At 42.5% G+C, this 11,220-nt stretch overlaps 1 protein-coding gene across 1 annotated transcript in view; it reads right to left on the reverse strand.

Moving 5' to 3' along the window:
- Nucleotides 1–1,597: 1,597 nt before the first annotated feature.
- The window catches only part of arhgef4 (Rho guanine nucleotide exchange factor (GEF) 4), a gene marked incomplete at both ends in the record, with an annotated part of 47,793 nt that continues 38,170 nt past the window's right edge, over nt 1,598–11,220 (reverse strand). The window contains 8 exons of the mRNA XM_080543971.1: nt 1,598–1,755; nt 3,340–3,417; nt 6,658–6,901; nt 7,635–7,766; nt 7,884–8,013; nt 10,036–10,268; nt 10,508–10,687; nt 11,083–11,220. The exon at nt 11,083–11,220 is cut by the window's right edge and continues 63 nt beyond it. Of these exons, the coding sequence (XP_080400097.1) occupies nt 1,598–1,755; nt 3,340–3,417; nt 6,658–6,901; nt 7,635–7,766; nt 7,884–8,013; nt 10,036–10,268; nt 10,508–10,687; nt 11,083–11,220 (1,293 nt within the window). The remainder of the gene's footprint in view (nt 1,756–3,339; nt 3,418–6,657; nt 6,902–7,634; nt 7,767–7,883; nt 8,014–10,035; nt 10,269–10,507; nt 10,688–11,082) is intronic.

The following is an 11,220-nucleotide window of genomic DNA, read 5'->3' on the forward strand; positions in this document are numbered from 1 at the left end:
GAGAGAACACACAACTTGCAAGCCTCGGGACAACAGACGTGTTGTCGAGCTGTCAGTACCACGTCCAGCCTAACCTACTTCCCAGAATTATTCAGTCTCTTCATCAGCGGGCAACACAAAGGAATATGTCTGTCACAACAAACAACGTATTTCTCGCCGGTATACCATAAATATTCTGCTATAAATGATAGAACCTTCAAAGGTGTCGCAGATGAGAACATCCTGATTCAAACCTCAGGGGAGATGGAGGGTTTGGGGACGGCTCTAGGCAATTATGATGTAGCCTGCTGACAGGCTTGTAGTACTTTATTTCACAGTACTACTTTAACAGGTATTTGCCTAGGATTTACCTATACATTATGGAAATAATGTTTTTACTGGGTATTTACATGAAAGAATACAATGTAGTCATAATAAATGAAGATCAGTTTTGATGTCAAAGATTTGTAATAAAATTCAGTAGAAATAACTGTTTCTATGAGGCTATAGACTATGTGTGTTCTTTAATATTGTGGTAGTGCTGTATCACAGTAACTAGGGGGTAAAACTGAGTTGTATATGTATAATGTAGCTTAATTTCTCCACAGTAGGAAAATACTGTGTGAATCTCAGAATGTGTTGATGAATGAATGTAAAATGCATAAAGGGGTCATCAAGGTAAAAAATACTCTTCACACTTTGTTTCAAAGCATCCATGCATGTCATCATTATGCATCCAGGAAACACTTCAAATGGCACTTCCAAAAAGAAGTGAGTTATTCTTATGGACTGGGTAAGGCTAAGGTGTGTGTGAAGAGTGTGTGAGTGTACAATAGGCTGCTGCCTGGAAATTCATCTGTAGGTTTGTGATAAATTGTGTACTCTCTTTGGGTTCTTTTTTCCTCCCTCAGTGTTTTAAGCATGAACACAAACATTAAGATCTCACACCCAAATCCTTGACCATCAACTGACATGAAATGCAAAAATGATCCAGTCAAACATCTTTGCACAGAGAGAATATACATGAAACTTTATCCCCTTTTTCATCTTTTTTTTCATCTTTTTTTTCATAAGCGGACACAGAACAAACTTAAATACAAAAGCAAAACGTATCTGGCACTGTGAACAAGTTGGCATTTGTTGAGGAACAAAACGAAACAAAAAAAAAAAACACTGAAAAAAAAATATTTCCGTCGGTCAACGTCTTTTTCAAAGAGGAGCCACATCGATAGTCTCATGGTCAACTCGCAGCAGTAGTAATAGTAGTATTAGTACCAATGGGTGCTTGGTTGAAGTTGTAGTTGCAGTAGCGGGTATAATAGTCCTAGTAACGCTCTCCCAACATATACACAAAGTCCAGGAGACCATTCCCAAGTCTGATTGTAACCAACCTAATAAAGTGCTTTCTCAAAGAAAAAAATATCATCATCATCATTATCATCGCCATAATCATCTTCATCTTAACAATAATCAGTATGTCAATTAGGAAAATATTATGAAGAACAAAGAGGGAAGGGAATAAAAAGGTCAGTTCAGGCACGAGCACGAGCAACGAGCTCTCCTCTCATTTCATCCTCCTCTCCTCTCTCCCTCCTCCTCCTCTTTCTGCTCCGGGGGTTCACTTCTTGAAAGGCGTCAGTCTGCCAATGTTATGCCAGAAGGTGCTGCTCTTGCGTTTGGGCTCAGCCAACATGAAGACCTGCTGCTGGGGCAGGGCGCTGGGCAGAGACGGGTGCTTCTGACGCAGCAGGAAGTCATAGTAGGGCCTGGTCACCGCTGGGGGGGAGGAGGAGGGGGAGAAGGGGTTATGAGATGGGTGAGGATGGACAATGAATAGTGAATTTAAAATCATGTGAATAAGTATAATATTCAATAGAATATCAATAGTGCCATAAGTCCATAAGACTTCTTCTTTCAGAAAAGAAAAGCAAAAGAAAGAATTTCCGATTTTCTCTTTTTTAAAACTCCCTAAAATAGCGAGTTTCTTTAGCAAGAAAAACACTGCTGAGGAAAAGACGACACCTCCGGCTACAGCTAACGTTAGCTCGCCCCCAGCTCATATTTATTTTATATTATTTATTTGATTGTTGTCAATGTGCGGGTGGTGCACCGTCAGCATGTTCATGGTCTGTGTTCGTTTTCATGGTGCTCCGCTGCACAGATTATATGTTGGAAATCACGTGCTACCTAGGGCCCCTCTGGCCATCTTACATTAGGGCCCAGTGGAGACTTGTTACGCCACTGCTAGTCACTGTGGGAAGCTGCTAGCGTCTGTTATATGAATGAATGAATGAATGAATGATCTTTATTGTCATTGTAACAGGTACAACGAAATTGAAATGCAAGTCCTAGGTACTAACAATCAAACATCTACAGTCAGAGAGATAAGAGGACGTTTCTATTACATTGCATTTAGTGTTTGTTTTTCGCATTTAGTTGTTTCTATGTCTGTGAATGTCACCTAGCTGATGGTTGTGACCTCAGTCTTGATTCATTAGTCACATAGTGATTCTTTTTTTGTGTGTACATATTTAGAAGGTGACTTCTATTGTGTGACACACAGAAGGTCAGTTATTTTGCCTTTTTGTGCTCAGGGTTGGTGTCTTATGCACCTGTTTTGTTGTACTTCAATACTAGCACTAATGTTTACTCCAGGTTGCTAATGTTTACTCCAGGTTGCTCTGGCCATGGTGGCAGAGGGTGGTACAGATCCACATCCTGTGGGTGGTGATGTGAGGGTGGGTGCTGGATTGTTTGTGAGCAGCGTTGGGTCGCTAAACTGGCATCCTACACATTCGATCTCAAGCACATAACCATTCATTCAACCTTTATTTATATAGGTTTATTTATATTTTATTTATATTATTGTTTAAGAGAGAGGAGGAGATGAGACCCAGTAAAAGAACAGACCCACAGCACAACCTCCTTGTCGTCCATACTGAAACACAACGCAGAGGTTTGCTGCGTGACTGGACAAGCTATTCCACTCCCCATACGCATTATTCATCATGAATAGAACTGTGTGTCCATACAATTCTGTCAGACTCAATACTGATATCAGACCGGTATTATTAGTAGATCTAATCTAGTGAGACAGCTGCAGGATATCACATTCACGAACAGATGTATGAGTGAGTCAGCTCCTGATCTCACCTCCTCCAACAGTGAGATGGGACACAGTATCTGAAGTGGCTACACTGAAGCCTCTGCCTCTGTCCTGCCTCCCCCACCCCACCTCTGTAGCCTAGGCAACATCACTATTGCTCTTACGGTTCTTGATTATTACCTCCTTGTTTATTCATGGGCTGAAATCCTAAGGGAAAAGCACTACAGTAGCCAGACCCACTGCAATGTTCCTACCTTTGGGCTTCCCGGCTGGATGGCTTTTGCAGGCGTTCAGCATGGCCTGCTTCTTCTGGACCTCCGTAAGGGTGAATCCTGGAATTACAGGTAAGGGGGAAACATAAGCATTTTTTATTTGTATTTATTTGACCTTTATTTAACCAGATAAAATCAATTGAGAACAAATTCCCATTTTCAATGAAGATCTGGCCAAGAGGCCCAGGCCCAACATATCAACAGAAATACTTGTCAACATAGAACAATACAATACATTAGAACGGCAAAGACAGTGAAGATAAATAAAATAAAAACAAATAGAAACAAAATCAACTAACCTATGTGTGGAAAGAGAGCGGGGAGTGTGTGTGTGTGTATGCCTATGTGTATGTGTGTGTGTGTGTGTGTGTGTGTGTGTGTGTGTGTATGTGGGGGAGGGGGGGGGCTATCAGCAGGAACAACAGTCAACTATGACCTGCTGAAGTTTATTTTTGAAAATGGTAAGTGATGTGAGTGCTGTGAGTTTGAGTGTGTTCTGTAAGGTGGTCCTGTGTGTTCTGTAAGCATGTGTGCAGAGAGCTGCAAATAATCGCATGCACATACAAGCACGCACGCACACACATACAGAGAGACTACGGCTGCGAGCGGGCAGCTTTAAATTCAACACAATGTATTGACTGGCCTTTTGGCTGCTTATCACCCAGATCAGCATCACACAAGTCTTTCTGCTGCTGCCAATACCACACTCCCTGACCCTCTGCCAGCTCTGGGTATTAAAGTATTAATGCAGTCGCAGTTCTGGTGGGAGACACTGGAGGACCAGGCTTTACTTACTGGAAATGCAGCCAATGGTTTGGAACGCTGTTTAATATAGGTCACACTGATGCCCCTCTTTAGTTAACCCCTCTTTAGTTAGCCTCTCTTTAGTTAGCCTCTCTTTAGTTAACTCCTCTTCAGTTAACCACTCTTTAGTTAACTCCTCTTCAGTTAACCACTCTTTAGTTAACTCCTCTTTAGTTAGCCTCTCTTTAGTTAACTCCTCTTTAGTTAACCTCTCTTTAGTTAACCTCTCTTTAGTTAACCTCTCTTTAGTTAACTCCTCTTTAGTTAGGTCCTCTTTAGTTAACTCCTCTTTAGTTAGGTCCTCTTTAGTTAACCTCTCTTTAGTTAGCCTCTCTTTAGTTAGGTCCTCTTTAGTTAGCCTCTCTTTAGTTAGTTCCTCTTTAGTTAGCCTCTCTTTAGTTAGTTCCTCTTTAGTTAGCCCCTCTTTAGTTAACCTCTCTTTAGTTAACTCCTCTTTAGTTAGGTCCTCTTTAGTTAGCCTCTCTTTAGTTAGGTCCTCTTTAGTTAACCCCTCTTTAGTTAACCCCTCTTTAGTTAACTCCTCTTTAGTTAGGTCCTCTTTAGTTAACCCCTCTTTAGTTAACTCCTCTTTAGTTAACCCCTCTTTAGTTAACCTCTCTTTAGTTAACTCCTCTTTAGTTAACCCCTCTTTAGTTAACCTCTCTTTAGTTAACTCCTCTTTAGTTAACCTCTCTTTCGTTAGCCTCTCTTTAGTTAGGTCCTCTTTAGTTAGGTCCTCTTTAGTTAGGTCCTCTTTAGTTAGCCTCTCTTTAGTTAGGTTCTCTTTAGTTAGGTCCTCTTTAGTTAACCTCTCTTTAGTTAGGTCCTCTTTAGTTAGGTCCTCTTTAGTTAACCTCTCTTTAGTTAGCCCCTCTTTAGTTAGCCTCTCTTTAGTTAGGTTCTCTTTAGTTAGGTCCTCTTTAGTTAACCTCTCTTTAGTTAGGGACTCTTTAGTTAACCACTCTTTAGTTAGGTCCTCTTTAGTTAACTCCTCTTTAGTTAGGTCCTCTTTAGTTAACTCCTCTTTAGTTAGGTCCTCTTTAGTTAGCCTCTCTTTAGTTAGCCTCTCTTTAGTTAGCCTCTCTTCCCAGGACTGGAGGAGGCCAGGAGGGATTTGATTGTTCTCATTAGCAGCAGTGTGTGGGCAGTAGAGTTCCAGAAAAGGGGGCGGTTGAGAGCAATGTCTAGACTGATTCACTTTGAACCAGACAGGGTGGGGACATGTCAGTACACTCTGCTACATACACACTTTGTGTGTATAAAATATACATGTATATGTGACACAGTCTGGTGAAATGGTGCATGCCGGCATATCTCAAGTCGTGGAAAGGCTTCTTTTTTGTTTTCTTTCTTTAAAAAAAAAAAAAAGTGTTTTCCGTGTTGAAGACAAACAACAGTTTTAGGACCACTGAATCTTCATAAATTGATAATTGGATTCACTGTATCGTCTGCTGTCGGCTATCCTGGGTTAGTGATACATGGCTTGTAAACAAACAAAATGTGTGATCATTTATTTAAGTGTAGTTACATGTATTTAGCATGTTGATGTTCTATCAGCATGTTGTGATGTGCTAAACATGCAGTTAGATGTTCATAGCGATGTTCTTTCTTAGCTGCTACCTAGCTACCAACGCGATGGAGGTCATGGGGTCTCACCTGTCTGATAATATACTGTACCAGGAGGTCATGGGGTCTCACCTGTCTGATAATATACTGTACCAGGAGGTCATGGGGTCTCACCTGTCTGATAATATACTGTACCTGGAGGGCATGGTGTCTCACCTGTCTGATAATATACTGTACCTGGAGGGCATGGTGTCTCACCTGTCTGATAATATACTGTACCTGGAGGGCATGGGGTCTCACCTGTCTGATAATATACTGTACCTGGAGGGCATGGTGTCTCACCTGTCTGATAATATACTGTACCTGGAGGGCATGGTGTCTCACCTGTCTGATAATATACTGTACCTGGAGGGCATGGTGTCTCACCTGTCTGATAATATACTGTACCAGGAGGGCATGGTGTCTCACCTGTCTGATAATATACTGTACCAGGAGGGCATGGTGTCTCACCTGTCTGATAATATACTGTACCAGGAGGGCATGGTGTCTCATCTGTCTGATAATATACTGTACCTGGAGGGCATGGGGTCTCACCTGTCTGATAATATACTGTACCTGGAGGGCATGGTGTCTCACCTGTCTGATAATATACTGTACCTGGAGGGCATGGTGTCTCATCTGTCTGATAATATACTGTACCAGGAGGGCATGGTGTCTCATCTGTCTGATAATATACTGTACCTGGAGGGCATGGGGTCTCACCTGTCTGATAATATACTGTACCTGGAGGGCATGGTGTCTCATCTGTCTGATAATATACTGTACCTGGAGGGCATGGTGTCTCACCTGTCTGATAATATACTGTACCAGGAGGGCCTGGTGTCTCATCTGTCTGATAATATACTGTACCAGGAGGGCATGGGGTCTCACCTGTCTCGCGGTCATGCTGGACCTGCGTCCTCTCGTCGGTGAAGGCTCGGAGCCAGCGTTGTTTCTGCTCGGGCTTCTTGGCACACAGCAGGTAGACCTCGTCCCCTGCCAGGGAGCGGAGCTTCAGAGCGTTCTTCACCGTCACGTTGAAGTCTTTCTCCTTCCCGTCCTCCAGGTCCACCACCTCCATCTGGTCCATGTCTAGACGGCCCTTATAGTACAGCATGTCTCTACGCAGCAGATCCTGGGGAGGTGGGGGGAGAGTAATATACATTAGACTTATATAGCGCTTTTCTAGACTCTCTAAGACGCTTTACAAACTGAAAAGATCGAGTATTAGTACAGTAAGTATTGGCAAGTAAGAAAGTATAGGCGTCTAATAAATGTTTAGACTACTAAATCTAAATCTAAGTGTCTTTGTAGGACAATCTACTCTGTATACTGCAAGTATATCTAGATTTTGTGCGGAGAAGCGGCGAAAAACAAGCAACGCCAGCGTCCTCTCTAGACCGGCATTTTTTGAAAAGTGAAAAGTCTTACGAGTATGATCAATGTAATGTTAGCTAGCTACCCCTAAACATGGATTTGGCTGGGCATACATTCATTCATTTGAGGTGGTAAACACAGTCTGGCAGAGAGTAGACGTGAATACACGATGGGGGAGGGTAGAAATCAATAGGACGTGGGCTGAGTAGACGTTTTTAAGTGCACTGAGGCCCAGTGAAATATACTTTGAAATGAAAGTGATTTTTTTGTTGTGGTTGATTTTTTTCAATGAGACCCAGTGAAATATACTTTGAAATGAAAGTGATTTTTTTTTTTGTGGTTGATTTTTTTCAATGAGACCCAGTGAAATATACTTTGAAATGAAAGTGATTTTTTTGTTGTGGTTGATTTCTTCAATGAGGGACATTAAGTTGAAAGGCCAATATATCGGAAATGAGACGGTAAAATGTCTGTGGGGTGTGTTACCTTACCTTCTTACAGTATACCATCTGATGGTCAAACAAGAAGAACATGCGCTGTTGACTCTTGGTCTGAGGCTGCGAGATCTTCGTTAACTCCCCTGAGAAGATCAGATCTGAACTCATGCTGAGGATGTCGTCACCCTGAGGACACACACACACACACACACACACATTTATTTGTTACATATTGGTCACAGATTGAGAGAGAGAGAGACAGGGACGCTCAGTCTGCATGACCCATAATGCATTGTTCCTCACCTCCCAGTCCTCTATGGCGCTCTGCCATTGGGCGATCTTGTCGATGTTTTCTAGACGGCGTTTCCTCTCGTTGATCAGCCTGGCCACGTTCTTCATAGCGTTCAAGGCAGCCTCCACGTCCTTATAGTCCCTGTGGGGCAGACAAAGACACCAGACCACAGCATTAGGGTCTATGCCTTGGTTTGCTATGCCAGGTTTACCTGTGTGTGTGTGTGTGTGTGTGTGTGTGTGTGTGTGTGTGTGTGTACTGTGTGTGTGTACTATGTGTGTGCTGTGTGTGTGTGTGTGTGTGTGTGTGTGTGTACTGCAGTGTTTCCTCTACATGCATTTATTGGTGGCGGGCCGCCACGATGGAATTTCCTCCGCCACGAATTGATTCAGTCCACCCAAAAAAAAAAAAGTTCTCAAAAAAAAATAAATAAATAAATAAATTTGCTGATTAAAATATATCTGATCCTAGATCAGCGCTATAATGGATGTTGACTAAAAGTGCACCTAAATCCACGCCCATCTCTCTCTAACCGCTGATCCAAAATCAGATTAATGACATTCAGTTGACGACGTGACACAAGGGCTCCTGATTGGTCTAAATGTGAACTGTGGTATTATTGTTATTGTGTACAGGCCACCGTAGTGACATCCGGGGGGTATTCCATCAACATCGCTAAAGGGAAAATCCAGGTTTAGTCTGATAAATCTCGCGAGAGTTCTTACAAATATCCAGGCATATTCTGATAGGTCTCGCGAGAGTTATCAAAAATAAGCCAGGATTTTCCTTTAGCGACGTTGATGGAATACCCCCCAGGTCAGGTGGGCAGGTTACGACGAGACAACAAGAGACCGGTATTGTAGAGCTTACAGAGCGAGTTAAAATAAAGACACTTACATTGAAATACAGAAGGACTCACGTGTATGTTTAATAGAATAACACGACATGGTGTCAGAAGTCCTGTAAGTGAGTGTTAAGAGTTAGATCGGCCGACAAGTGTAATTTGAGCTCGTGACGGTGAGAAGGGAGAAGAAAAGATGGATGCTAATGCTAACGCGGGAGCAGCTGCAGTCCAGAGAACGGCGCCAGTTTCAAGTGCTACGTTAGCAGACATTAGCAAGTCAAAAAACTATTCTTATGTGCCGTCACTTTAGCAACGACACAGTATTGTCAAGGGGAAAAGAAGGGGAGACGATTTTTTTATTGACAACGGAATTACATGCTGGAAAAACATGCAGCTAAAATTCAGGGAACATTTGGACAATAAGAGACACACGGGAGAAGTACGGGAAAACAGGGCTCATGTGGGTCTCATCAAAGGTAAGAGTTTGTTTTCTTTAACTCAGCTGATACTCAGCTGTTTACCGAATGCTCCATCTGACTGTGATTTTACTTCTGTAATGTGGTGGGTTGACATAATTCACGCACGGAACTATAGGTTGAGACTATTGTTCCGTCCGTAGTACCCAAGTTGTTTAGACTGTTCTATTTACTGCTTGAGTGTGTTGTTGACAATCGTTCATGTCCTTCATTAAACGTTTAGCTTTGTCATTTGATACGCCGCCTACGACTACCATCTCTCTGCACTACAGTAAACAGTTAATCAGTAACGTTAGCCGCTTTTGTGCTCATGTAGGCCTACTTCGTATTATATTATAGCTGATGATCTTTGTGTGTGTATGTGACTGTCAGTCACAAGTTTATATTCTGTATATTCCTTTTTTTTTTTTTTGGGCCATCCTCTAGTTTTGGCTGTGATTAGAAAAAAAAAAGAAAAAAAATCGTTGTTTTGAGCGCGCGTGCGCGTTTCATGCGCGTGCACGCGAAATCACGGCCACCCGCCACCATTGTACAAATTCCTGGAGGAAACACTGTACTGTATGTGTGTACTGTGTGTGTGTACTATGTGTGTGCTGTGTGTGTGTGTGTGTGTGTGTGTGTGTGTGCGTGCACTGTATGTGCACTGTGTGTGTGTGTGTGTGTGTGTGTGTGTGTGTGTGTGTGTGTGTGTGTGTGTGTGTACTGTGTGTATGTGTGTACTGTATGTGTGTACTGTGTGTGTGTACTATGTGTGTGCTGTGTGTGTGTGTGTGTACTGTGTGTGTGTGTGTGTGTGTGTGTAGTGTGTATATATGTGTGTGTGTGGCCAGGTACACGCCCTACCTGTGCTGGGGGTTCGTGTATTTCAGTAGCTCGGCCAGCTGTAGGGGGTACTTGCAGATCTTCTGGACAGGTGTGAGCAGGAAGCCATCCAATGAGATGTCAATCATCTTCTGGAGCAGACGGCACGCCTCGAAGAAGAACACATACTTGTTGCCCTTCATGAGCTTGGAGAGCTGGACGCAGGCATTGGGGTGGTTGTTACAATATTCTGAGTAGATCTGGAAGTCTGTTTGCTGGAGAGAGAGGAGATATGTGTGTGAGATGTATTCATCTACTCTTGGAGACTTTATGGAATATGTATTACTATATACACATATATACTGTACCGGTATATACATTATCTTATTGTTATTATTGTTATCCAGTCTTTATCAGAGTTACAGACAACAGGCAAAGACAGTCTATATCATATACAGTATTATGAGATATGGCCTTGGTTCTGTGAAGTAGGATGGTCTGCTGCAGTAATTACGTGTTCCAGGAAGCAGGATCCAATCTCGCTGAGGTGAGGCTGCTCTTTGTTGAACTTGTTCTCCAGACCCTTCAGGAACTTTCTCTGGAAACGGTAGATCTCCTCGATGTTCCCGAAGATGCAACGCAGCTGGTCCTCGGTGAACATGTCTATCCTCTTACGGCACTGTTTAATGTAACCCTGAGACACAGACACATAGCAGGTTTACTTATACAGTAACAATACAGTTACACAATATAGAGTATGGTTATACTGTTTATTAATAGCAGTAATAACATAACACACTGCAATATACAAATATATACAATTTCATTCTTGACTAGGTTTAGTCAGTCACAGATAATGTAAACGGTGTGCTTTGTCTTACTAAGCACGCGAGTCATGCATGTCATTGTTTGGATGAATGACCTGATAAAATAAATGATATGCTAAGAAGCTTAAATGGCATTTAGAGCCGTATAAGATGGATGAACGCACTTAAGGCGAGCAGGACAGAATGGTTCATGTTAATCTAAATGGCAATGATACGAAAAAGGTCAAATAAAAAAAATCTATTTTGACTGAAGTGTACTGACATCACAAATGTCTTTCAGATGCTTGATGTAGTCTCTCTCGGTGCTCATGATCTCATTGATGACGTTGGTCCTCATCTGTTCCTTACAGGGCAGGCCAGGGCCAAAGATCAGACCCAGCCCTGGCCTGTTCTCCTCCCC

This window comes from Nansenia antarctica, assembly GCF_963989245.1.
Source record: "Nansenia antarctica genome assembly, chromosome: 13".
Lineage (NCBI taxonomy): Eukaryota > Metazoa > Chordata > Actinopteri > Argentiniformes > Microstomatidae > Nansenia > Nansenia antarctica.